Source organism: Mustela putorius, unplaced genomic scaffold (genome assembly GCF_011764305.1).
Source record: "Mustela putorius furo isolate JIRA1106 unplaced genomic scaffold, ASM1176430v1.1 tig00003834_pilon_pilon_pilon, whole genome shotgun sequence".
NCBI classification, from domain to species: domain Eukaryota; kingdom Metazoa; phylum Chordata; class Mammalia; order Carnivora; family Mustelidae; genus Mustela; species Mustela putorius.
Genome location: NW_025421987.1, coordinates 85,302,592 through 85,326,185, shown reverse-complemented (window position 1 = coordinate 85,326,185; position 23,594 = coordinate 85,302,592). Strand labels below are relative to the sequence as shown.

General features: G+C 51.1%; 1 protein-coding gene and 2 non-coding genes across 12 annotated transcripts; all 3 read right to left on the bottom strand.

The window, feature by feature from the left end:
* Positions 1–105: 105 nt before the first annotated feature.
* On the bottom strand, positions 106–19,923 carry EIF4G1 (eukaryotic translation initiation factor 4 gamma 1). Of its 10 annotated transcripts, XM_045088697.1 has the most exons (35): positions 19,839–19,923; positions 18,962–19,018; positions 18,644–18,737; positions 18,259–18,400; positions 17,735–17,755; positions 16,981–17,157; positions 16,657–16,756; positions 16,256–16,326; positions 15,461–15,573; positions 14,554–14,646; positions 14,283–14,349; positions 13,192–14,010; positions 12,821–12,909; positions 12,539–12,725; positions 12,063–12,196; positions 11,760–11,918; positions 11,408–11,596; positions 11,012–11,209; positions 10,644–10,790; positions 10,187–10,423; positions 9,891–9,995; positions 9,611–9,770; positions 9,308–9,408; positions 8,614–8,716; positions 8,271–8,373; positions 7,822–8,054; positions 7,363–7,481; positions 7,070–7,242; positions 6,412–6,537; positions 6,169–6,250; positions 3,993–4,091; positions 3,745–3,879; positions 3,566–3,647; positions 3,283–3,423; positions 106–732 (listed from the first exon to the last, which is right to left on the bottom strand). In XM_045088697.1, exons 3-35 carry the CDS (start codon positions 18,701–18,703, stop codon positions 548–550), a joined length of 4,950 nt encoding a protein of 1,649 aa, XP_044944632.1. In that variant the 5' UTR covers positions 18,704–18,737; positions 18,962–19,018; positions 19,839–19,923; the 3' UTR covers positions 106–547. The 10 variants fall into 10 exon arrangements, with proteins under 10 accessions (XP_044944632.1, XP_044944633.1, XP_004745203.1 ...); XM_045088698.1 differs by lacking the exons at positions 17,735–17,755; positions 19,839–19,923 and having other exon boundaries at positions 18,962–19,173; XM_004745146.3 differs by lacking the exons at positions 16,256–16,326; positions 19,839–19,923 and having other exon boundaries at positions 18,259–18,345; positions 18,962–19,172.
* On the bottom strand, positions 9,486–9,561 carry LOC123394645. Its single transcript, XR_006609399.1, has one exon. It is a non-coding gene; the product is annotated as a small nucleolar RNA SNORD66 (small nucleolar RNA).
* LOC123394646 lies at positions 13,065–13,133 on the bottom strand. The gene has a single exon (XR_006609400.1). It is a non-coding gene; the product is annotated as a small nucleolar RNA SNORD66 (small nucleolar RNA).
* Positions 19,924–23,594: the final 3,671 nt, after the last annotated feature.

The following is a 23,594-nucleotide window of genomic DNA, read 5'->3' as shown; positions in this document are numbered from 1 at the left end:
GTTGCCGGGAACCGTGCTATAGCGCCAGCTCTGGAAAGGAGGCTGCCCACCTATCCATACCCCTTCTCCAGAGGGAGCAGGCCATAAAGCAGGGAGGCAGTGAGCTTAATTGAATTCATGTTTAATAATTACAGGCACCGTGCCCCCCCTTCCCCCTGCCCAGGCAGCAGCAGGGGTGGTGCAGGGGCTGGGGCATATGCCCCCAGCAGCGAGGACGGCAGTCCCATGAGTGATTTTCAGAAAATAAAAAAGGACCCCAGGGGCAGGCGGTGGTGCCCCCCCACCAAGACACACCAAATTTCAAGACTTTATATATAATATATCTCTGTGCCCCAGGGGGAGGAGAGGGACACCTGGCAGCATCCTGGAGGGGGGGCCCCAGGCAGCCCCACGCCATCCTGCCTCTTCAGCCATTTTATTAGCTCAGACACATCGCACTACAGGCACCCATTGCCACCGCCGCTGCTGCTGCCCCCCCTGCAGTCCGGGCGGCTGGCCAGGCCATCCGAGTGTCCATGGGGCTCCAAGTCCCCGGCCCCACCCGCCCTCAGTTGTGGTCAGACTCCTCCTCCTCTGCCTCACGAAGCCACTTGAAGAAGGCTGTGACAGATTTAAGGGCCACGCCCTTGCCCTGTTGCTCAGCAGGGTCCTTGCTACTCTCCCAGCTGTAGAAGGCATCCTCTTTCACCACATCCTCATCATACAGCGTGTCAAAGAACATCCGAAGCAGGTCTGCAAACAGGCAGGACGAGAGCAATTAAAAGGAGTGCTGCCCACAGCCACCCCACTCCACTCCAAAGTTCCGCGGTTAAAACAACGGGCCTGCCCTGCCATCCTGATAATTGTGTCTGACCATCCCAGAGTGACTAGGTGGGTCTGTAACAAGATGTTATTCTCACGTTCTAAGAGAAGGTGCACGGTAATGAGTCACAGCAAAACCTTACAAACCTACCCAAGCTTCACCTCAGCAGCTTCACTCATGATATATTTAATGAGGAAAAACTATACACAGAATTGGTACTCCTCAATTTAGGAATGACATTAAGTCCCAGATATATCACTCACCAAAGTCAAGGCTTTATAACCTGGAATGTTCACTGGCCCCCATTATAGATGCTGGTAAACTCAGATCCCAATTCCCTCTTATATTCCACTCATATCCTGAACATACAAATCCTCTCTGGCCTTGAGATTTTTACATGTGTTGCATCCTTTGCCAGGAACGTCCTCTCTTGTTCCCTTCCTACCGAATTTCTTTAGGCTCAACTCCAGCACCCCTTGCTCTCTGACTCTCTTTCTCCACACATCCTGGCTACTAGTTAAGCCTTCCCAAGCACTTGTTCTAGAAGCACTGAACACAACAATTCCGTAACCCCACACTGCACTGCCAAACTTTCCGAAAGCAGAGGGAGCCCAAGAAGCAAACATGTTTTCTTCTGAATACAAAAAGCCTTGGATCTGGAATCCAGGCCTAGATGAAATGCTTACAGCCATCTATGAGAAGCTACAAGCCAGGATGTTCCTCAGGGTACACACAGCCTCAAATCCACAACACTGCTCCCCAGACCCATCCTACAGCAGCAGAGCACTTATCCCAAACTTGTGTTCTAAATTCCATGCACACCCACCCTGAGGACCTACCCACTTATCCACCCTGTCCTTTATTTCTGAGCCCAAGTTTCTCCCATCTAAACACAAAAGTCCTCCTTTACAACCACTATCTCTTACAATCAAACAAGAGATTTCTGTCTTTAGACGAGATTAACTAATCTCAAAGATTCTGTCTACACTTGCTATTTTCCTTTCTTCTTGTCTCAGTCAGGTATTACTCAGTCGTTTTCAATCCAAACTGCCCCCTCTTCTACCAAATACTGTTTATGCCAGAAGGGCCTCCATGTTTTAACACTCCAAACGCCCTAAATGTTCAGGTCTGTGCCTATGGAACTCTCAAGTAGCACCTAATATTACAGACCACTTCCCTCTCCTAAAATTACTTTGTTCATAGGGCCCTGTCCTCCTCTAATCCCTACCTGGGGGTCCTCCACTTCCTCAACATTCTATCCCAAGCTCTCACCACTCTCCCTCAGGCAATCCCATATCCTCTGGTGACTGGCCACCAACCCTGACCTCTTCCTTTCCAAATGAATTCCCATACCCAGCTGTCTACCTGACATCTCTGATCATCTCCACCCATGGACTGCAAACTCATTATCCAAAGTTCCTAATTCCCCAGGTGAATGGTACCACACCATCCCCTCACCTGCTAAAAAGAGCATCCTGGAAGTCCTGTAACTTCCTCGCTCTTATGACCTCTCCTGCCACGTCAGTGTTATGTTTTAACTGTAACCACACAACTCCCAGTTCCCCTGCTACCAATAAGTTCCAGCCACCAAAACACAACCTGCTCCTAATTCACTGCTCTTGCCATGTTCACATTCACCCTATACCAAACCACTCTTCCTACTTACTAATGGCCAGGATGATCTAAAAACTTAAAATCCCACAAACCTTTTTCCCAGCCTTAGGCTAAAGGCAAAATTTGTCCCATGGCTTAGACAGCCCTGCAGGACCTGGCCCATGTCCATCTCTCCAGCCCCATCTCGCCTCACACACAACTACTGCTATGTCAAGTCCTTTCTGCCTCATGGCCTTCCTTTACACACAATTCCTTCATTTCAAGTCTCCCCCTCCCATTTGTCATTGGGCTGGTTTGTCAGTTCCTACTCATTATCCCTTACACTAGGTGTCCCCGGAGAGCACCCCGCAGGACCCATCTTCTGACACTCCTCACCACTGCTAAGACTCCATGCCTACACAAGAACTGAGCTTGACTTAATTACTGCCTAAGTCCCAGTACCTTGGCACATACCTATTTGCCGAATGCACACTCTCAGGCATGTTAACCTAAATCTCAGTCTCCCAATATGGAAAAGGGGATGATGGTTGTGCGAATTAAATGAGGCAAGGAAAGAAAAGCCTCTCTGCCCCCCACCAGGCCTCAAGAGTACTTGGTCCTTAGAAATCGTAATCATTTCTCACCTACATGCTCCTAGCATCTAAAAGCTGGCTAAGCAAAAAATGGCAGTCCATTAGCCTTCAAAGCGGAGTCTTAACACCTTCCATTTGTAGGCAAGGAAACAAACCCGTGCAGGGGGAAGAAATCAACTACCGGGGCATTTTGCTCTCCAGGGACCACCCCCCTTTCTTGGGTTGAGGCCCTTTCCATGACTCCCCCCACTCTGGCAGCACCCCCATCCCCACGCCCTGCAGCCTGGCTCTTACTGGCAGGCTGTTCTAGGGTCACTACAAGGGCCTGGAGGGCGTAGAGTGCCTGCAGCTCCTTTTGCTCATCACACAGGTATTTCTGGAGCAGTTTCGCTCGCGCTTTCAGCACCGCGACATCCACTCGGAGCGGCGTCTCAACTACAGGGAAGAAGACAAGATTTTAAGTGGACTAATGCACCCTCAGCCTGGTCCACAACTAGGAGGTAAACACAAAAACCTCCCTCCCACCATTTGTCTGCTAGGCCCACCCTTGCCCCACCATCTCCCTGGTTCTTCTTACAGATAATTGCAGAATAGCAGACAGTTGTCATGAGGGCTCGAACTAGTGTGTTGGATGCTACCTGCTGCTCACTCAGGTTGGCCTGTGAAGAGAAACAAATGGTCCATAAATTCTCTACCCACACACCAAGAACTCCTCTCCTTTATTCCTCCCTCCAATTTCTCCCAGGAGAAACCTACCTCTATCCAGTCAAACACCCGCTGGTTACTGCTGCCCTCCTTTAGCAGCTTCTCCAGCTGCCTGCTCAGCTCCTCGGAAGAGAGCATCCTTTGGCCAGGAGCTTCTGACTCCTCCCCCAAGGTATACTCCACCTTCTACAAAAAGACCCACAGTCAGGAGGTAAGTACACCATGTGAGTGTGCTGAGGGAAAAGGAAGAAGAATGGCCAGTCCCAAATGCTAGAATTAGCCGAACTCCAGGCACAAACCTGTTCAGCGACAAATGCACTGACATCCTGGCCTTCAGGTAGAAATTCCTTCCAACTGAGTCCAGCCTCTCGCCACAGCGTCCCCACCTTTTTGGGACCCTGGAAAAATGAAAGACCAATTCAACAACCTTCTCTCCCTCAAACACCTAGCTCCACAAATGTCACCCAACAAATATTTACTGAAAGACCAACAGGTGCCCACTAGGTGCTCAGGATGTTACAGAGGTACCAAACAGGCACAGTCTCGCCATGCCTACAGGTGAGTACTGGACAGAGACATCAGCCAAATAATATGTCCACCCAAAGACATAAATCATCTACCCCAGTGCTAAGAACCCGGTGGGTGGAAGGGGTAGCCTAAGAACCTCTACAGAAGAGGTCAGTCAGCTTTCATAGAATTACCTTTACTGACAAAGGTATAAACAACCAAATCCAAAAACCTCATTTGAGCCTTCCGCACTCCTCTATGCTTCTTTTTCTAAAACAGCTTAGTTTTTCATTATTCCAAGCAAATCAAATGCTCACAGGAGAGGACAACTTCTAACAAATATGCCTTTTTGGTTACCAGGTCCAGAAAATTTGAGAAGCAAATATAACCCCCACAATCCCCACATAAAAAGTCTGAGCCCATTTTGAGAGGGGACAAAAGATTCTTTTTTTTTTTTAAAGATTTTATTTATTTATTTGACAGAGAGAGATCACAAGCAGGCAGAGAGGCAGGCAGAGAGAGAGAGAGAGGAGGAAGCAGGCTCCCCACTGAGCAGAGAGCCCAGTGTGGGACTCGATCCCAGGACCCTGAGATCATGACCTGAGCCGAAGGCAGCGGCTTAACCCACTGAGCCACCCAGGCGCCCCGGGACAAAAGATTCTGAAAGTTATTACTGTTTGTAACAAAACATATTCAGAATGAGGACATCAACCCTTAGTAAGACAATCGTAGTTTGAATTTTAAAGATGCTAAACCTAATGCCACTGAATGGTCTCACAGTTGATACATTACATCTAAACGAACCACCTTAAGTGTTTTAACAGTGTAGCAATAACATGTCCTACAACATGCTGTACCAAGATTCAATGAAATACACATAGTTCAATATGCCTCTCTTTTTTGAAAACACAAACTACCCGAATACAGGTTTCTACCTAAAAGGATAAATAAGATGCTGAAAGAACAATTCCTTTCCATTCAAGTCTCATCTGTCCAGGCCCCAGGGGCAGCTAAACTCTTCAAAGTGCTCTTCCCAGCTCTGGCAACCACGAAGTGCCCTACCCACTTGCCTTTCCTGTCTCTCCATCTCTCCATGACATTTGCTTGTCACCACCAACTTTCACAAAGCAGTTTCCAGGACCCTTCTAGGAAAGCTTTCCGTCATGAACATCACCAAAGAGACATTCCTTTGCAACCTCACAATACTCAAGACACTCCATTCTATTGTCTAGTATGTGGTTGGTAAATGTTTAAAAAAAAAAAAAATGCTAGGGCGCCTGGGTGGCTCAGTGGGTTAAGCCTCTGCCTTCGGCTCAGGTCATGATCTCAGGGTCCTGGGATGGAGTTCCGTATCCGGCTCTCTGCTCAGCAGGGAGCCTGCTTCCCCTCTCTCTCTGCCTGCTTCTCTGCCTACTTGTGATCTGTCAAATAAATAAAAACTTTTTTAAAAAATAAAATAAAAGGGACGCCTGGGTGGCTCAGTTGGTTAAGCAGCTGCCTTCGGCTCAGGTCATGATCCCAGCGTCCTGGGATCGAGTCCCACATCGGGCTCCTTGCTCCGCAGGGAGCCTGCTTCTCCCTCTGACTCTGCCTTCCACTCTGTCTGCCTGTGCTCGCTCTCGCTCTCTCTCTCTGACAAATAAATAAATAAATAAATAATCTTAAAAAAAAAAATAAAATAAAATAAAAAAATTTTTTAAAAATGCTAGTTGAATGAATGACTCAATCAATCAGGTACTTAGGGTCTTAGATTGCCAGTCTCCTCTAGTCTTGCCCAGAACTCATGACAGGAACTGGTCTGAGAGTGCCAGCCTCAACATTTCCTCTTCCCAGTACCCAATACAGCACTACCATCACCATTAATCCTGTCCCACCAAAGGACCATAAGGCATCAGGGTCACAGCAACTGGCCAAAACCACGCAGCAGGAAGAGAAGTTTCAACAGGTCCCCCAAAGGCTCTCACTTACCATGCTTTTACACAGAAGCCCCAGAATCTCCAGCAATAGGGAAGCAGCTTTGCCCAGGGGTCTCAGAGGTTTTGTAATCTCCCTAAAGAGAAAGAAAAATACAGTGAGTGTGGATAGCCTCCAAAGCTCTCTCAGTACACTACCCCATCCCTCCCTAAACCCAGGCATTGAACCTGCCATATATGCCTCCTTCCCCAACTTTCTTGTCTTTACCTCCCCTGAATCCCACTAAAGAGTGCTTACCTGAAGAGCTCCCCCATAGGTATCCCACCTTCCTGCAGAATGGGCGTTACGAGTTCTGCTAGGTAGAGCCATACATGGGGGATGTCAATTTCCATGTCTTCAGCCAATTCTAAGATTTCATACAGCCTGCAAATGGAATTCAAAGTCAGGGCATTCTAGGGGTACCCATTCTAGGGGTCAATTGAGTGTCCAATTCCCTGATTTTAGCTCAGGTCATATCTTGGGGTTCTGGAGCGGAGCACTGTGGCAGGCTCTACACTCAGAGGGGACTCTGCCTGAGGATTCTCTCCCTCTCGCTCTGCCCCTCCTCCCACCTTCCCCCTCTCTTTCTCCTCTCACTCTCAAATAAAAATGGATCTTTAAAAAAAAAAAAAGGCCAGGGCCTTCTAGCAAAGGCAAGCCGGGGCCCAACTCAACTTCTGGGGCAACATGGCATTGTTAAAGGATCAACTGTGGGGCCCCTTGAGAACACTTCCTAAACATAGGGCAATTATCTCAAGCTATAGCACACTCTGTCCTTGCACAGTACACCCTACCCCTGCCGGAAGTAACGCTGACCAGGCTGGCTGAGGAACCACTCTTATCCAAGGCTGCATGGGTCCTACAGAGGCGGGAAGTCTGTGGGTATGTCAAAGTAGAAGGCCCTCAGAAGGCATACCCTTGGTAGTACTGAGCAGTGGAGAGGTGCCCGGCAAAGAGCAGCTGGTGCAGCAGCCGCCCCATATGCTCCCGAGCGATGGTGCTGCGCTCCAGTGTTGACTCAATGCCATGCCGCACAAAGATGAAGAGCAGGGAGGGGGAGGCCAGCTCCTGTACGCACTGCACTGCCTCCTGCGGGGGTGCAGGAAGGAGGGAGAGGGCAGTCACAGTCTGCTCCCGGCCCCATGCTCCATGCCTGCCAGCACATGTCCCACCCGCTCTGCTGTCACTCAGACCCCACCTACTGCCCACCTTCATGTCATTGAGATGGAGGTATTCCTCAATGATGGCCTTGGATTTCTTCTCCAGCTCTTCCTCGGAAAGTGCAGCCTTCGGGGGGCTCACTGGGGGCAGGGTGGCTTCTCGCTTCACTGCAGGGGGAAGAACAGATTGGAGAACCCTTAGTTCTTCTTTTTAAGACTTTATTTATTCGAGAGAGAAAAAGTGAGAAAAAGAGCACAGAACAGAGGGGCAGAACGAGAAAGAGAAGCAGACTCCCTACTGAGCAGGGAGCCTGTCATGGGCTGGATCCCTGGAGCCTGGGATCATGACCTAAGCCCAAGGCAAGACACTTAACCGAATGAGTCACCCAGGTGCCCCATGGAGACTCTTTAGTTCTAATTTTCCTAGCAAAAAAGGCCTGGAGCTCTGAAGATTGGAGACTGGCTAGTCCAAAACCCACACCTTTCCCTTCCTCTCCCAGCCCCTTACCGGCATCGCGCCCGCGGTCCCGATCCTCTGTCAGGCTAGCTGCCTTGCGCAGTCCCTCAGGCTGGGAGGGCCGCTCTCTACTCCGCTCCTCCATTTCCTTGCTAAAGCTCCGCTTGGTGGCAGGTGTCCGAGAGCGATCGAGCCGGTCCCCACGGTCACCTCCCCGTTCACTCCGCTCTAGGCGGTCTCCCCGGTCCCCAGCTTTCTCACCTCTTTCCCGACTCAAGCTACTCCTGGAGAAAAAAACAGGCATGTCACCTCTCACTTGTACTGCCTAGGCTAAGCCCCCTCTCATATAGCTACCATCGGGCCTAGTTCCTAGCAGCAGGAATGTGCCCGAATTTAGCTAGGGGTGCTGAGCATTACAGGTGTGAGAATTCCTATGGCAACCACCGAAGACCAATGACGCTACGCCCCGCATGAAAAAAAAGACACCCAGGAAACCTCACCTCTGTACCACACGTCTGCTATCTGTGCTTTCTGTAGGTACTGCTTGTTGAAGGGCTGAGAAGCGGTTCAAGGTACTAGTAGCTGGACGAGCAGCTTCTGATGCTGGGGAGGCAGAAAGCCCAGATCAAACTCTCTTCCTACTTTCTTCCACTCTATCTCCTACTCGCACTTTAGGACATCTGGTCCTACTCCCCCCACGAACAGTTCTTTCAGTCCCTAGTCCCAAGCACAGACCTCCTGTTATTACCTAACCACACTATACCAAAAGCCTCCCCTACAACCAGGGTTCTGCCCTCAAGAAAGAGGATTTAACAGTCACCCAACTCCCTACAGTGGCCATACCTGCATCGGAGGGCTTGGCTCCTGAGCCCCCACTGCTGCCCTTGCCCCAGCTCAATCGTCCTCCAGGTGCAAAGAGCTGGTTGTTAGAATCAATGGAGCCAGGCTGAGGAAGGAAATGGAATGGAGAAGTCATGAATCTGATCTGGCCAAAGCCCACTGCTACACAGTAGCAAACAGCCTAGACCAAGAGCCTGGCAAACTTTTCCTGTAAAAGGCCAAATAGTAAATACCTTAGGCTCTACAGGCCATATAGTTCCTATTTCAACTATTCCACTCAGCCACTATAGCACAAAGGTGGTCACAGATAATACTTAAGGAGAATGATTATGGTTGTGTTCTAATAAAACAAAGGACACTGAAATTGACATTCTGTGTAACATAATATCATCTACTTTATTCTTTTCAACCGTTAAAAACCCATAAAGGCCACCTATTAGCTGTGGAATATAGAGAAGCAAGAAATGGGCCGGATTTGCACTCTGAGTTTGCTGACCACTGGCTCAAACGTGAATACACCCCCTTGAGCTGGCAGTCCTGTCTCTAGCAAGCTAACAGTCCAAGAGGAAAAATTCAGTGGCCACCTTTCCAACTTCAAAGATTGAGGGCACCAAGATCCAAACCTAGGCTCAGTGCCTGTCTGATCCCTCTTTACCGTCCCACGGCCACCATCACCCTCTCCAATACACCCCCCTACCTTCGTGATCTTGGTGAGTCGTGAGGTGTCTATAGGGCGGCTGCCCTTGCTGATGGGGACTGTGTTCCAGCCACCATCATCCACAAGTGGGAGGCCACGGCCTGGGACAAAGAGAAGAGCATTTGCAATAATGAGTACCTCCTAGCACCCTATCACCTGGGGCCGCCCCCAGCCCCCCTTCCTCAGATCCTCAGTTCCATCATGTGGTCTCAGTGGCCCAGACACGTGGCACTAACAAGAAGTCATCAGTGGAAAGCATAACCCCTCACTCTGCCCCCTCCTTAATCTGAGCCTCAAACTCACTAATGGGTGGGCCTGGAGGGCCACCCCGACGCTTGTCGCTGCCCTTGGCCATCAGCTGTTGCACTTTTACATGTTCCCAGTGCTCCTCCATCTCAGCTTCCTTGTGAATCTGGTCAATAGTCTTGGGACCCTGGTCCCCACGGCGTGGCACCCAATTGCTCTGCAGGAACAGAAGACCAGTCACAAGGTCACCGTATCAGAGGGCCAGCTGAAGCAATGTCGGGAACCGGGGCACCGTGTACAGAAAGCAGACCGGCAGTGGGAAGGAAAGGACACACACCCGTCGCAGATCCAGCACGTCTTGCAGCATAAAGCGGATTCGGGATGAAGTCTTCTTTTCCTTAATGATTTTTTCCATCTGGTTGAAATACTGATCCATTCGGGGCTAGAAGAGACCAAGGGATCAGGTCAGGAACCAGTAATATCTCCCCCTGGCCACAGGCCCGGCCCCTCCTCAGACCCTCAGCTCCATCACTGGGGTTTGGCAGGCTACACAGCAGCCCAGCAAGGAGCTGGTGAGCCAGAAGCAGACCCCAGGCACTTCGGCCATCCCACTCCACATCCCAGGACCCCTACCTTGGCTTTTTCAAAGTCCAAATCTTTGCCAATGGTAGTGAGCAAACGACAAAGGCATTCAAGGGACTCTTCGTCATGGTTCTTAAGTAACTTGACCACACAGTCATGCATTATCGCCTCTGTTAACATCTTCAGCTTAAACAACTCGCCGATAAATTTAATATTCCCTAGCGAGCGCCGCCGGGCTATGTCTCGAGCCTCTTCCAACTCTTCCTTCAGGCGTCCCCGTTCCTCTGCCTGCCAGTTATAGGACAGAAATCCATGAGAGAGGTACCCAGACATTGGATTAAAACCCTTCTCTCCTCCACTATCTGGATTCCCAACCCTAGCAGCAAGCATTCCTGCCTTAAGGCAGAAAAGCCCCCAAAATACCATCGCCCCCAGCCCCCTTTTACCCTCCACCCCAGCACGTAGCAGAGCAGCAAGAGGCGGGCAGAGCACTTGGTGCATTCCTCACCGTGGCAGCTTCATCCATCTCTTTTTGCTTCTTCTCAAAAACTTCATCATCATCTTTGTCTTTTTCAAACTCTTTCTGACATCGATTCAGTAACAGTTTTCGGAAGTTCACAGTCACTGTTGGCTTTTCTGTAGTGGGCACTTTCAGCTGTACGTCAGAGAACATCACATGTAGATGGGTCCCAAGCATGCAGACCCTCCCAGAGTCTTTAGCTACCTAACCCAGGAAGACCCTTGGCCCCCACTCTGCCACCTCCTGCCTGCCATCAACAGCACAGGCTGGAAGAGAACCAAGAAGCTGAACTCAAGAAGTCTTAGGAAAAGGAGGAGGAGACTAGACCACAAGGGTTAGTAACAGTGGAAACTAACCGCCATGAGGCAGCGGCACATGTTGGCATAGGCCACGGAGAAGTTGGGCTCTGAAATGGCCTTCTCGAAGATAAGGTCAATGACCCCTTTGAGGCGTTCCTCAGTGTCAATGGCCAGCTGCGTCACCTGCTTCATCAGCTGCTGGAACATCTGGGGTGTCAGCTTATTCAGGATGGAGCGCACCCTGCGGAACAGGTCCTGGGAGAGGGAACAGAAAAGAGACAGAATCCAGTGAGGTTCTCAGAAGAGGTCGGTGGGAGAGTGGGAGAGATGAGAGAGGGTGGTATGGGACTCAAGTAGCCACCAGTGGTAAGAATGACAGAAACAAAGAGGGCAGAGCTGGCTCAGAGAGCAGAGCTTAAGAGAAGAAACAGCAAAAGCAGCACTGGCCAGTACCTGGGTTTTGCTGCCATCAGCATCCTCTTCCCCTCGATCCTTATCAGCGGCTGTCCGCTTGCTGCTGGGTTTCCAGGCTTTCTCTGCTTTGTTCAACTTTATATCTTCAGTCATTAACACTGTGGCAATGATCTTGCGGGGTTCCTTTCGGGGGCCCTGCTGAGAGCGCCGGGGTCCCAGACCAGCCTGCTAAGCAAGGGGTAAGGACGAGTGAAGACACAGAGCAAGTCAGCAGAACCCGTTACAGTGCTATCACACAGTACCAGGGCAGATGCCCCCTCCCCTCAGCAGGACAAGGGAGCCATCCCCTCACCCCCCTTGACCATCTGTCCCTCTAGCCAATCCCACTCACCGGCCCTCGGGGCAGCTCCCCACCTGGACCACCCCTCGGGGGTCCACGGTTGCTGAGGGCTGGTCGGCCAAGGTTGGCAAAGGAAGGAGTGAAGTCTGGACCACAATTTATGCCTTGAAGTCTAGTAGGGTCCAGTGACCGCAGTGGTGTTTTATTGGCCTGCAAAGGGGACAGGGAAGGCGTGAGAAAGAGGCTATGGCTCCTGACTACTCTTTGAGACCGCAGGCCCCTCCCCCAGCCAGCCAGCCAGCCAGCCAGCCAGCCAGCCAGCCCAAACAGACCCTCCCCCTCAAGCCTACCAACCTTATCCAACACCACATCGCTGATATGGGGCAATCCCTCTGGCTTCTGCATGCTGGCAAAGATGAACTGAAAGCCAAGGAGGAACTCACGGTCGTAGCGCTTTTTCTCCTCAAGATTTAGAGGCTTCCACTGATCTACGAAGAAGACGAGATGAACCAATCATACCTTTGTCTCTCAGGGCCCTGGCAACAGCACCCAACCCTTCTGAACCTTTCTTTCAGGATACCAGACTTTTTTTTTTTTTTAAGGTTTATTTACTTATTTGAGAGTGTGCGCACGTGCACACGTGCAAGTGAGCAGAGAGAGAGAGAGAGAGAGAAAAAGCATGAGTGGGGGGGAGGGGCAGTGGGAGAGGAAGAAGCAGGCTCCCCACTGAGCAGGGAGCCCATATAGGGCTCAATCTCAAACCCTGGGATCATGACCTGAGCCCAAGATAGATGCTTAACCCACTGAGCCACCCAGGCGCCCCAGCATACCTGACTTATACTCATACTTCTGTTCCCCAGGCTGGATGTTCTCTGCATTGTGAATTTTGTCTTCCTTTGAGTCCCAGGTCTCGTCTGCTTCCTCGGGCCTCGGGGGTGCACTACTGCCCTCAGGCTCCGGACCAGAACTGGTGCCCACAGGAGGCTGATTCTCCACTTCTGGTACTCCTGGGCTCACCTGTAAACATAGGATATTCCATTTTGGTTGCAGTATGACTAGTGTTCATACCCAAACTCCGTCCTCTCTCCTCCCTTACTTTCTGGCTCCCTTACCTCCTTGAAGGCATCCAAAATGTCGCCTACAGCCTCCTTCTTATTGAGCTCCTTAATTTTCCGTCTCCTCTTTGGCACAGACACTGCCACTGTTTGGGGGGGGTGGGTAACAAAATACGAATAACTTACGGAATACCCCTAATCCCTGAGGAAATTAAAAAAGAAAAAAGCAACTACTCTACAGTATTTCCTCTTTCCATCACACCCACTTCAGACTTAAAATTCCTTAATCTTGGAATTTTATCTCTTAGGTTCCATCAAGGGCTTCTATGACCCAGACACAGTGGGCACAAATGAGAGGTCATCAATAAAGAAAAAAAAAACCCACGCTTTCCAGCCCGCCCCATCTCCACCATCCAGCCACACCTTACCTTGGGTGGTGGCTGCTGCCTCCAAATTCTGCGACAGGTGGGCTGCAACAGGGGTGCTCTCCGGGGGAAGAAGTTCCTCTCCTCCCTTCTGACCCTCAGCGTCTCCTGCTTCTCCTTCTTCCTCCTCTTCCTCCTCTTCCTCTATTTCCTCCTCCTGAGCTGGAGGAGCCATAGCCGGAATGGCAGAGAGGACGGTGGGGGAAGCCACTGATGCGGGAACCTCCTTGACCTGCTCCTCTGGCTCACTGACTGGGCTTAAGTCCACAGCTGGTGGCGAGGGGGCTCCGTTGAGCAGTTCCTCAGGTTGGGCAGTTGGAGCAATGGGCACGGGGGATTCAGAGGGACAAGCTTGGGGAGGAAGAGGAGCAAGCTCTGGGCTCGACTCCACCTCTGGTTCCAGATCCTCAGATGGGACCATGCCATTTGGTTCAGGAAGAATTTCCTCTTTGTGAGATGCAGAGGGGGTGGAAACCTGGAGAGGACTGGAAGAGAACTCAGACTCTGGAATCGGTTTGCTAAGTGTCACTTCTACTTCCAGTATGGGTTCAGCGAGGGGAGTAGGTTCTGGAGAGAGGCAATATGGCTCCCCAGGTTCACGGGGCAGAGGGGTGGATTCTTCTACAGACATCTGGATCATCCCTGTTGTCACAGTGTCCCCAGGAACAGAGAGGACTGTGATATTAGGCTCAGACCCCGGTTCCAAGATTGGGGGTGGTGATGGGGTCGGACAAGGTGACGAAGGCTGGGATTCTGAAGGGCTGTGTTCTGGGCCAGGCAGGCCCGGCCGGCTCCCAATGATTGCTCCCTGGGACCGATCATCTACACCACAGGAAAGAAGACGAGTCATTAAAGGCAGGCCTTCACTGATGTTGTCCCCCCTCCTCCCAGCCAAGACATTCCCAGCCTAACACCCACCCCTGCAATCTTATCCCACCTTAGCCTTTTCCCCTCTCACCCAACATCTAGGCCATTTGCAAAATCCCACTACCCATTCTTCTCTGGCACCCAGGTCAAGTTACTCCACCTCCTCAACATGTGAAATTGTCACCCTCCTTGTCCCCATAAAAGCTCTGCCCTACCTGCTCACTTACCTGGCCGGACAACAACAGCAACCTGGGGTGTCTCCCCATTAGCTTGAGGCTCCAGACCGCCTCCCGTCTGCAGGACACAAAGGGTTACCAAATTTGCCCTGAAGAGGCCCACAACCCTTCTCTACTAGAGCCATTGCTACTTTAACTCTGCCTAAAAATCCAGGAAAACAGGGAAAGAAATCCCTTAGTTGAAAGAAAAGATCAAAGGACTTGGCAACCCAAGTCAGAACAGCCATCCTAGCCAGGGCCTCACGCAAAGATCAGACAATACCTGGGGAGGGGTGGGTGTGGAGGCGGTGCGGGCCCCAGACATGATCTCCTCTGTGATATCCTTCCCTCCTTGGTTTGGATCTCGAATTCGGATCTGGGGAAAGAAAGCTCCGGGATGAGTGGGAAACAGGAGGAGCCCACCTCTCCACCCTGCCCCACTCCTAAGACTCCAGGCCAACCCCCCACCCCCCACTGGGAAGCAGGTGGGTGGGTGCCAGAAACCCCATGAGTTCTACTGTCAACCCATCCAGCTCATCTTGTACTCCCTACCCTGGCCCCCCACCCCTAAGAGACCCTTGACCTCACAGAGCAGCCCCGTACATCACAATGCCCCTCCCTCCATCAGCCCTGCCCCACCAGCAGTCCCCAAGTCACTGGCTGCACACCATGGGGCCCAGGACCCCCATCTAGCACCCATACAGCTCACTTGTGGCTAGTCTGCCTGATCTCTGGGGGCAGGGCCCAGATCCAGTGGGTGGAGCTAGGGTGACTCAGCGGCTTCCCCAGCCCTGGCACCCTATTCTGGGCACCACGCCCAGGGCTTGAGGATTGAACAGAGGCGGAGGCCTCAAGAGCTTCCAGGACTGGGAGGTGGGGGGTGGGGCCACAGAAAACAAACGATTTCCAGGACAAGCCACCAGAAACGTAAAACCAAACATAGATCTTATGGACCCCCAGAACCTGGGTCTCTCAGGAACCCCCGCAGGAGCCTCTTCAGTCCTCCCATGAGCCACTTCTACATTGAAGTCTTAGTCCTTACAAAGAAACTAAGCACTTCAGAGATCTCCATTCTCTAACCACTCCCAACTGAAGATCTCCTTCCTCAACTTTCTGCTCCCTGACCCACAATGTGCCTGACCTTGATTCTCCCTCTCCCAGATGTCCCAGAGCCCCTTGCTGCTACTCACGGTCTTCCGCTCCCTCTTGGGAGCAATCTGGGGTGGCTGGTTCATCAAAACTGGGGCGGGGGCGACACCAGTGGGAAACTGCTGCACACCCTGGGCTGGGTAGTAGGCGCCAGCTTGGGGGAGGGGGAGAGACACAGAAAGGAAGAATGGCAGCAGCGTCAGGGCCCAGCCATATACAAATGCCTGCTTGAACGCCTCCCATCCCCAGAACCTCTCATCACCCACAGCCGGCCCCTTGCCCTGCCCCACCCACCTCCCCAAGGGAATTAGGTGTCTATCAAAGCTGGGGAACCAGTCTGAACTGCGTTTATAAGAATTCCTGACACTGACATACACACACCTCGTAGACAGGCACTCCTTCCCCATCACATTCCAGCTACTACTACCAGGAGACTTTTATTTCACTTCTACCCTATAAGGTATTATGTATGCCCCCAACCCCCAGCAACACACACACATGTATTCTGAGGGAGCAGCAACAACTTAACCTGAAACAGAATCAGGTCTTTGGCTGGGATTGAGAAAGACAGATTTGCCAACCCTGTTCCACTCAACCTGAGTTCAGTTCCAGTCTCCAGCCCTTTACTAAGGGGCAAGGAAACAAAGAGTAACATTATGAACCAGGCCCAGGATGTGGAAAAATTAATTCCTTAAAGCAATGGTCTCCAAAATGGGATGTGTTCTTTAATCTCATCCATAATCTCCACTTGCTTTTAACAAGCAACATTAAGTGTGTTGTTTAAATGATGCATGTGTATAAACAAACAAAAACATACATGTATTAGAGGTACATACTCAAAATTTTTCCTGATAGATGATCAAAAAATTTTGGAAACCACTGCCATAAAGAACAGACTAATCCTTCCCTAGAACACAAATGAAAAACAGCTACAAAACCTCCCAAATCCACGTTACATGGGCTCCCACCAACCATGGAACAAGTGTCACAGGGAATGCTTACTAAGAGACCCTCAAACTTGTGCCTTGGACACAGGGAGGACTCCAACAGGATAAAATGCTCCCTGCCCCCCCACCCCTCCACCCAACAGCAGTTTCACATTAAGCACCGATCCCTACTACCTACTAACCCTATCGTTTTTAGACTGAGGAATGAGCCTAGGAAGAGTCTAGGAATTCGTGGGTGAGTTTAGATGCTCCCTGGGACTCACTCCCATCGGACTCCCTCCTCTGCTTACCGTAAGTCCCAAACTCTGTAGGGCTCGCACCCGGATAGAAGCTTGGGGCTCCTGGCTGTACAGAATACTGCTGTGTCGGGACAACATATGTGGAACGCCCCTGGTGGGGAAGAGGGAGGAGGAGGGGAGAGGAGTTGAGGGAGCTATGAGTACCGTATCAGACTACAAAGAGAATGCAAGGCATGACAGGATAAGACACTGTGGGCAATGATGAGAAGAAAGTCCCACCACTGCAGAAGAAATGGGACTGGAGGTCAGGGTAGGGGAGAGGAGGATTGGGGTTTAAGGTTCCGAGGCTTCCAGCCCCCAAGCCACCAACCTCACCTGTCCAGGGATGTAGTAGGCCCCTTGGGAGGCTGAGTAGGAGATCTGGGAAGGGATCATCATTACTTGGGATCCAGCAGGGTAGACATGGGCAGCTGGGCCAGGGCGGGCGGGGGCTGCACTCTGCACTCGGGTGGCTGCACTGCTTGGGGGCTGGGCCCGGCTGGGGTAGAAGTGCTGTCAAGAGGGAGGAAGGCAGTTGGTGTTGGGAAGGGAGGAAATGGGACAGCAAAATGGCCACTCCACAATGTCTCTCATCTGGGGAGAAGTACTGGGGGCTCTGGAGCACAAGGCCAATCCTAACTCACCTGACCAACTGATGGTTAAGTGGCCCCTGGTACTCACATGTAACATCCACATTCAGGTATGCGCTTCGCACTCCATGAATATTTACTCCCTCACTGCCGTGCATTCTCATGTCACCTCTACCAGGCTACCCCTCTGCAAAGGCTCCCTAATACCCAGATGCATCATGCCTAAGTAAAGCCCTTTTGGGCAACATACTCCCCAGCATGCATTACTCCACCCTAAGGAAGAGAGGAGCTAACCACTAACATGCAACAGTCTCCCAGTTCCCAGATATGCACTCTGCCAAGATCTAGCCTCTAACATGCATCACTCGGCATCAGACTGAGGACCTTAACAGCAGACGTGTCCCCACCCTGAAGACCCGGTCCCTGTGTCTAGCCCTGGACTAGGGTGGAGATTAAGAGTGAGACCACGAGAGGGTCCAGGATTAGCAAAGGGGTATTACCTGCAGAGACCTGAATCCTCCCTGAGAGCACATGGGGACAGGAAAGAAGAAAATTACCCCCAAGGTGATGAGGGAGAAAAAAATGAAGAAGCTGGACAAGAATGCTCCCACTTAGTGAGGAAGAATTTAGGGAACAGAGAAAGGCAAGAACCAGCTGGAGTGATTATCTAGCCATAGTGCAAAAAGAAAGAAGGGAAGGGTAATGGAGCATTCACAACCCCCTAGGAAAAGGAGGAAAGAGGAAAACAGGAGTTGGCAGCAGGGCCCAAAGCACTGCTCCCAATTCTCAAGGCACCAGGACCCCTAATAATGCCACCCCCACCGATTCCATACTCCCCAAGGGGCTGCCCACCGTAAGTAATCAACAGCACAAAGTGCAGAGCCGCATGAAAGAACACAAAGCAACTCTCAGGAAATTGGGGCAGGTACAGGGCCTCCAGAGTTTCCATCCTAGGCCCAAAACTGGCCTAAACTTTCCATGGCTCCCACCCAGGCCCCCTACTCCCCTCCCCACAGCCCCTCACCTGGCGGGGCTGAGAAGGCGTGTTCATTTGTGTCGCTTGTGGCGTACTGAACACCACCGGTGCTGTCTGCCCCGGGGGAAACGCTGGCTGAAGGGGGGAGACCAGAGTTCAGCAAGAGGGGAAACCCGGGTGGGGCAGAAACCTAAGCTGGTAAAGTAAGGGGAGCAGACCTGTGGCAGGAGCTTCAGCAGTCGACATGCCCCCTCTTCCCCATGACAGCCCCTGAGAACAGCCCAGGGGCCCTGTCTCAATTTGGCAGCAGGAAGCTGCACTTTGCCCTGACACAGATGGGGGTGGGAAAATCCAGAGGTTGGAACCTGTTCCTGACCAGCTGCCGGATCGCCCCCACCCCCATCCCAGTCTCTACTAATTCCTCCCTAATTACCTGTGGGAGTCCAGGGGATGGGGCAGGTGGGGGGCCTGTGGGCTGTGGAGCTTTGTTCATTTCATTTGGTGCCACATCAGGGTCCCCCCAGCACCTGTTAGGAAAGAGTGGAGCTCGGAAAGGGGAAGGGACCCAAGCTTAAAGCAAATGGGAGTGGGGGAGGGGATGAAGCAAGGGCTGGGTCCCACACAGAGTCCCAGAGGCGTGAAGGGGGTGAAGGAGCAGAAAAGATCCATCTTACGTCCCCACCAACACGTTGTCAAACCCGCGTCACCTCCAACCACCCCCCTGGTCTGCTGAAACAGCCCCCTCACTCACCCCCTCGGTTAAGAATAAGTCCACGGTGCGGCCTACAGGTTCTGGGCATCCGAGGGCCTGGGGTTGGGAGGTGAGGGGTATCAACCTGGCTCCGCGGGGCCCAAGACCAACCAGACCGGAAATTCCAGGTCTCGCTGGCACCAGGCTCCCGGATCACAAACGGAGCTAGCAGCTTCGGCCGTGGTGTCCCCACCCCCCACCTGGGGACACCCGGTTCGGGGGCCAGGCCCACGGGCACACAAGGCACGCCTGCTGCGGGTGGCCGCGGGGGCACCCTCACGGGGCCAGACGGAGGCCTGCCGCCGCCCAGAAGTGGAGGCCAGGAAGGGCGGGAGTCGGGCCGTAAAAGGCCAGGCGGGCGGCGGCCGAAGAGGAGCCGGTTCCTAGCAAGTGAGGGTCGGCCCGGAGGGCGGGCGGGGCCGGGGGCTCCTCCCTGCCCGCCGCTGCCGCCTCCCTCCCCTGCGCCCTCCCTGCGCAGCGCCGGCCAGTGCCAAAGAACAACGTGTCACTTCCCGGCGGCCGGGCCGCAAAGGGGGGAGGGGGCGGTGGGCCGGGAGCCGCGGTGCCTGCGCCCGCGGAGCCCCCTCGGGTCAGGCCGAGGTGGCACTTCGCGGCCGGAGAATCCGGCACCCTACCAGCCCACGGGGACCGCATATTCCGGCCCCGCGCTCCCCCACCCCCACCCAGCAGTCAGGCCGGGCCAGGCCGGGCACACGTGGGCCAGGGATCGGGCCCCGGCGGGTCGGGGCCCGAGCTTGGGCCGCGGGGCCAGGGCGCCGGGGCGGCTGCGCAGGGCGGCCGGTCCCGGCCCGGATGGCGGCGGATGCGGGGGGAGGGGGTGGGGGGGCCGGGTCGGGCCCGGACATGGCGGCTTTACCTTCAGTCTCCTTCAGTCCGCGCGGCCGAGCCCCACGCAGCCGCACAGACGTAGTCCACAACCATTTCCGGCTCCCCGCACAGATCCCGCTCGGCGGCCACCGCTTCTCCGCAGGCGCAGCCGGCGCCCCCACGTGACCGGCGCAGAGGGCGGAGCTGCGCTCGGCGCCGGGGAGTACAGACGATTTGCCCCGCCTCGTCATGTGACAGTCATTGCCCGCCCCCTTGTCCCCTCCCGAACTTTGGAACTTCCAGACCGACCCCCCTCTGCGTCTCTGTTCCGCTGTTCTTTTAGTTCATTCATTCTTTGAACAGGCATTTATTGAGTGCATACTAAGTACTAGGCCAGTGGTGGCGGCGGCAGGGCGGGACGGGACGGGGCGGGGCGGGGTGGGGAGCGTGTTGAGAATACCGAAATTAAAAGACTCGGTCCTGCCAAAATAAATCATGATACAAATACGTAAAGAAATAAAAATTATGCAGCCTTTGAAAATAAAGTGAAATACCTATTAAACTGAATGCTAGGGTAAAAGGACTGAAACATTCTAAGGAATTCGTACAAGAAAATTTGCCTTAAAAGATCAGCCACTAACCTGGGAGGGACAAAAGTCAATCATGGAAAGTTCAGAATAATGATGGAAGAAGTAATCCCAAAATTCCTGCCGTGCAGCCAAAAGACTTTTGGCACCAGGAGGAATTGTCCTAGAGCCACAGCCAAATTCACATACTCAAATAGCCTGGGTTTTAATCCAAACTCTGCTACTTCCCCGGCCATGTACTTGCTACCTACCTACTTAATAACTGTTGTAAAATGGGAAGATTTGAAACCAAGCAGTTTGGCACAGTCTGAGCTTTTAACCACCGTACTCTCACAATGATAAATTCCACGCTATTGGATTAAAGATTAAGATTAAAGGGGTTAATTCCTGTGAAAAGGGCTTGAAACAGTGCCTGCGTACCGGGCAAAGACACTCTTGTGCACTGTGGGTGTGGGTGTGTTCATGTGCACACATATAATCTCAAAAGAAAGAAAACATTTTCTCCATACCAACGAAAACGTGGTCACTTAATATATATGCCCGATGTGATCTCAATCTTCACAATTTCCTATAAAACAAACTGCATTCTTCCCATTGTGTATGTGAGGAACTGAAGCTCGAACGGAGAGCAAAATAGATTCATGGAGGAAACATAGCGAGAATGAAAATGCAGATCTAGTGTTCTCTGACTCTTCATTTTGGTTCTGTGACTTTGTCATGTATGACTCCTTTCTCTACTCTTCTCATTTCTTTCTCCTAAGCAAACTAATATATAAAAATCGACTACTAATATATATATATATATATATATATATATATATATATATATAACTTGCCTACATGCCAACTGAGTGAAACTTCTCTCTCAAACTCATTACAAGGTACCACCTAAAAGACATCTCCACCTGATCAACCCACAGGCATTTCAAATTGTGTATGCCCCCCCGCAAAAAAATGTGTATGCCCAGATAGAAACATCATCTCTCCCAGCTCAGGAGTCCTCCACCTCACCCCCATACATGTTGGTGCCCGTGTATTCTTTTCCAATGAATAGTGCCTAACCTGGAAATCTAGGATTCATCCTACATTCCTTCCCACCCATGTACTACCTCTAATCAGTCACCAGGTCCTCTTGGTATTTGGATCGAATTCAAGTCCTATTATACTTAAAAATCTTTCTTCCGCCCTTCCCTACTTCTAATACCCTAGTTAAGGCATTTATTCCCTTTCCCTGGTCTCCCAGCCTCCATGGTGAGCTTCCTAACCCAGATAACTTATGCCACTTTCCCACTCCCACTCAGTGGTCTCCATTGAGAAATAGTCAATTTCTGAGAACAAAGCTCTTCTAAACCTGATCTGAGCCTGTGTCTCTTTTACTATATCTCCTACTACTTTTTCCTGGCCCTGCACACTTAGCCAAAGCAAACTATCCGTGGTTTCTGAAAACAAATAGCTTTTCTACCTTCCTTTAGTACTCCCTTAGTGATATTCTTCCTTTTCCCTCTGGACAAACTCATCTTCCTCCAGGTCTCATCTCCCTCAAAATTTTCCCCTGATCTACCTAGGCACTTAAGCTCTATTTCAATGATTCCAGGGTACCTTCTTCACACTCCAGTACAGTATCAGTAACAATGTATCATAATTGTTTTCTTTTCCATTAGTAAGCTTTTTAAGGATAGGGTTTTGGCTTTTTTGCAAGATCTTCACATCCCCACAAATTAATGTTCAGTGCAGAGTAACGCTCCACTATTACTTATTGCTGAATGAATGACTGAATGTGAAAGGTTGTCATTATGAAAATTTTACTCTAAAGGAAAATCACTGATTTGCGAAAGAGTTATCATTTTAATTAGACTGTTTTACAGTTTATAAATCACTTTCCTTTTTTAAAATTTTTTAAATTTTTAAGTAGGCTCCACACCCAGCATGGGGCTCAAACTCACAACCTAGCAACTCAAGAGTTGCATGCTCCATCAACTGAGCCAGCCAGCAGGTATCCCTACAAATCACTTTCTTTTTTTTTTTTTTTTTTTTAAGATTTTATTTATTTGACAGAGAGAGATCACAGTACACAGAGAGGCAGGCAGAGAGAGAGAGAGGGAAGCAGGCTCCCAGAGAGCCTGATGCAGGACTCGATCGCAGGACCCCGAGATCATGACCTGAGCCGAAGGCAGCGGCTTAACCCACTGAGCCACCCAGGCGCCCCTACAAGTCACTTTCTAATTCGTCTTTTTTCTGTTTTAGGATTTTATTTTGGGGGCACCTCTTGGTTTCAGCTGAGTTGTGATCTCAGGGTCATGAAATCGAGCCCTGTGTTAGGTTTGATGTTCAGTGCTCACTTTGCTTAGGTTTCTCTCTCCCTCTTCCTCTGTCCCTCCCCCCCCATGCACTTTGTCTCTAAAGTAAATAATCTTTAAAAAAAAAAAAAAATTATTTTTAAGTGATCTCAACACCCAACATGAGGCTCAAACCCACAGCCCCAAGATCAAGAGTCACACATTCCACTGACTGAGCCACCCAGGCACCCCATCAAATTATCTTTATATCACCACCATTGGATATCAAGGAAGGCAATTACAATATCCCCATTTTACAGGGAACAGAGGCTCACCAGACACGCTGATTTGCTCAGGAACACAGAAAATCCCATTAAGGGGATTAGACAGGTCTCCTGACTCCCAAGTCTAGTACTTCAACTTTTTATACAGGTTTTATACAGACTGCCAAAGAAGAACAGAGATAAGACAACAGAGACACTAATCCAAAGTTGCCATTCTCCAGCTAGCCAAGACCTTGAACTACAAGGGGGTCTTGAAAGGCTCCATGGCTACAGACACGAATCAATTTTGTAAGGGCATAGGCTTTGGAGTCAAACAAACTTAGACTCTAATCCTGGCTCTACCACTACTATGTGACCTTGAGTAAGTAACTGAACCTCTCTCCAAACTTTATATTCCTTACCAAAATATAGGCATTATACCTACCTCTTAAAGCTATTATGAGATCATTGAATGTTTCAACATTTATAGAAGACCTATTAAGTGCCAGACACTGCTCAGAAGCTAAACCCTCAGAAAGTGTTGGTTAGTTATGATTATCTGGCAGGGCCATATGTTCTTCTGTACTGCATCCATAGGGGTCCAGGCCCCAACTGGCAGCATAGCTATACTCATACCAACCCCACCAGGAAGGAGCACTGAAGACTGAAAGTGATTACA

Excerpts from the sequence above, each read along its gene's own strand:
- EIF4G1 (XM_045088697.1), bottom strand. The coding sequence starts at position 18,703 with ATGAACAAAGCTCCACAGCCCACAGGCCCCCCACCTGCCCCATCCCCT. Across the intron at positions 16,327-16,656 it reads TACAGAGTTTGGGACTTACG|GGAAGGATTAGTCTGTTCTT; the intron begins GTAAGCAGAGGA and ends TTTGTGTTCTAG. Across the intron at positions 9,771-9,890 it reads ACGTGCTGGATCTGCGACGG|AGCAATTGGGTGCCACGCCG; the intron begins GTGTGTGTCCTT and ends CTGTTCCTGCAG.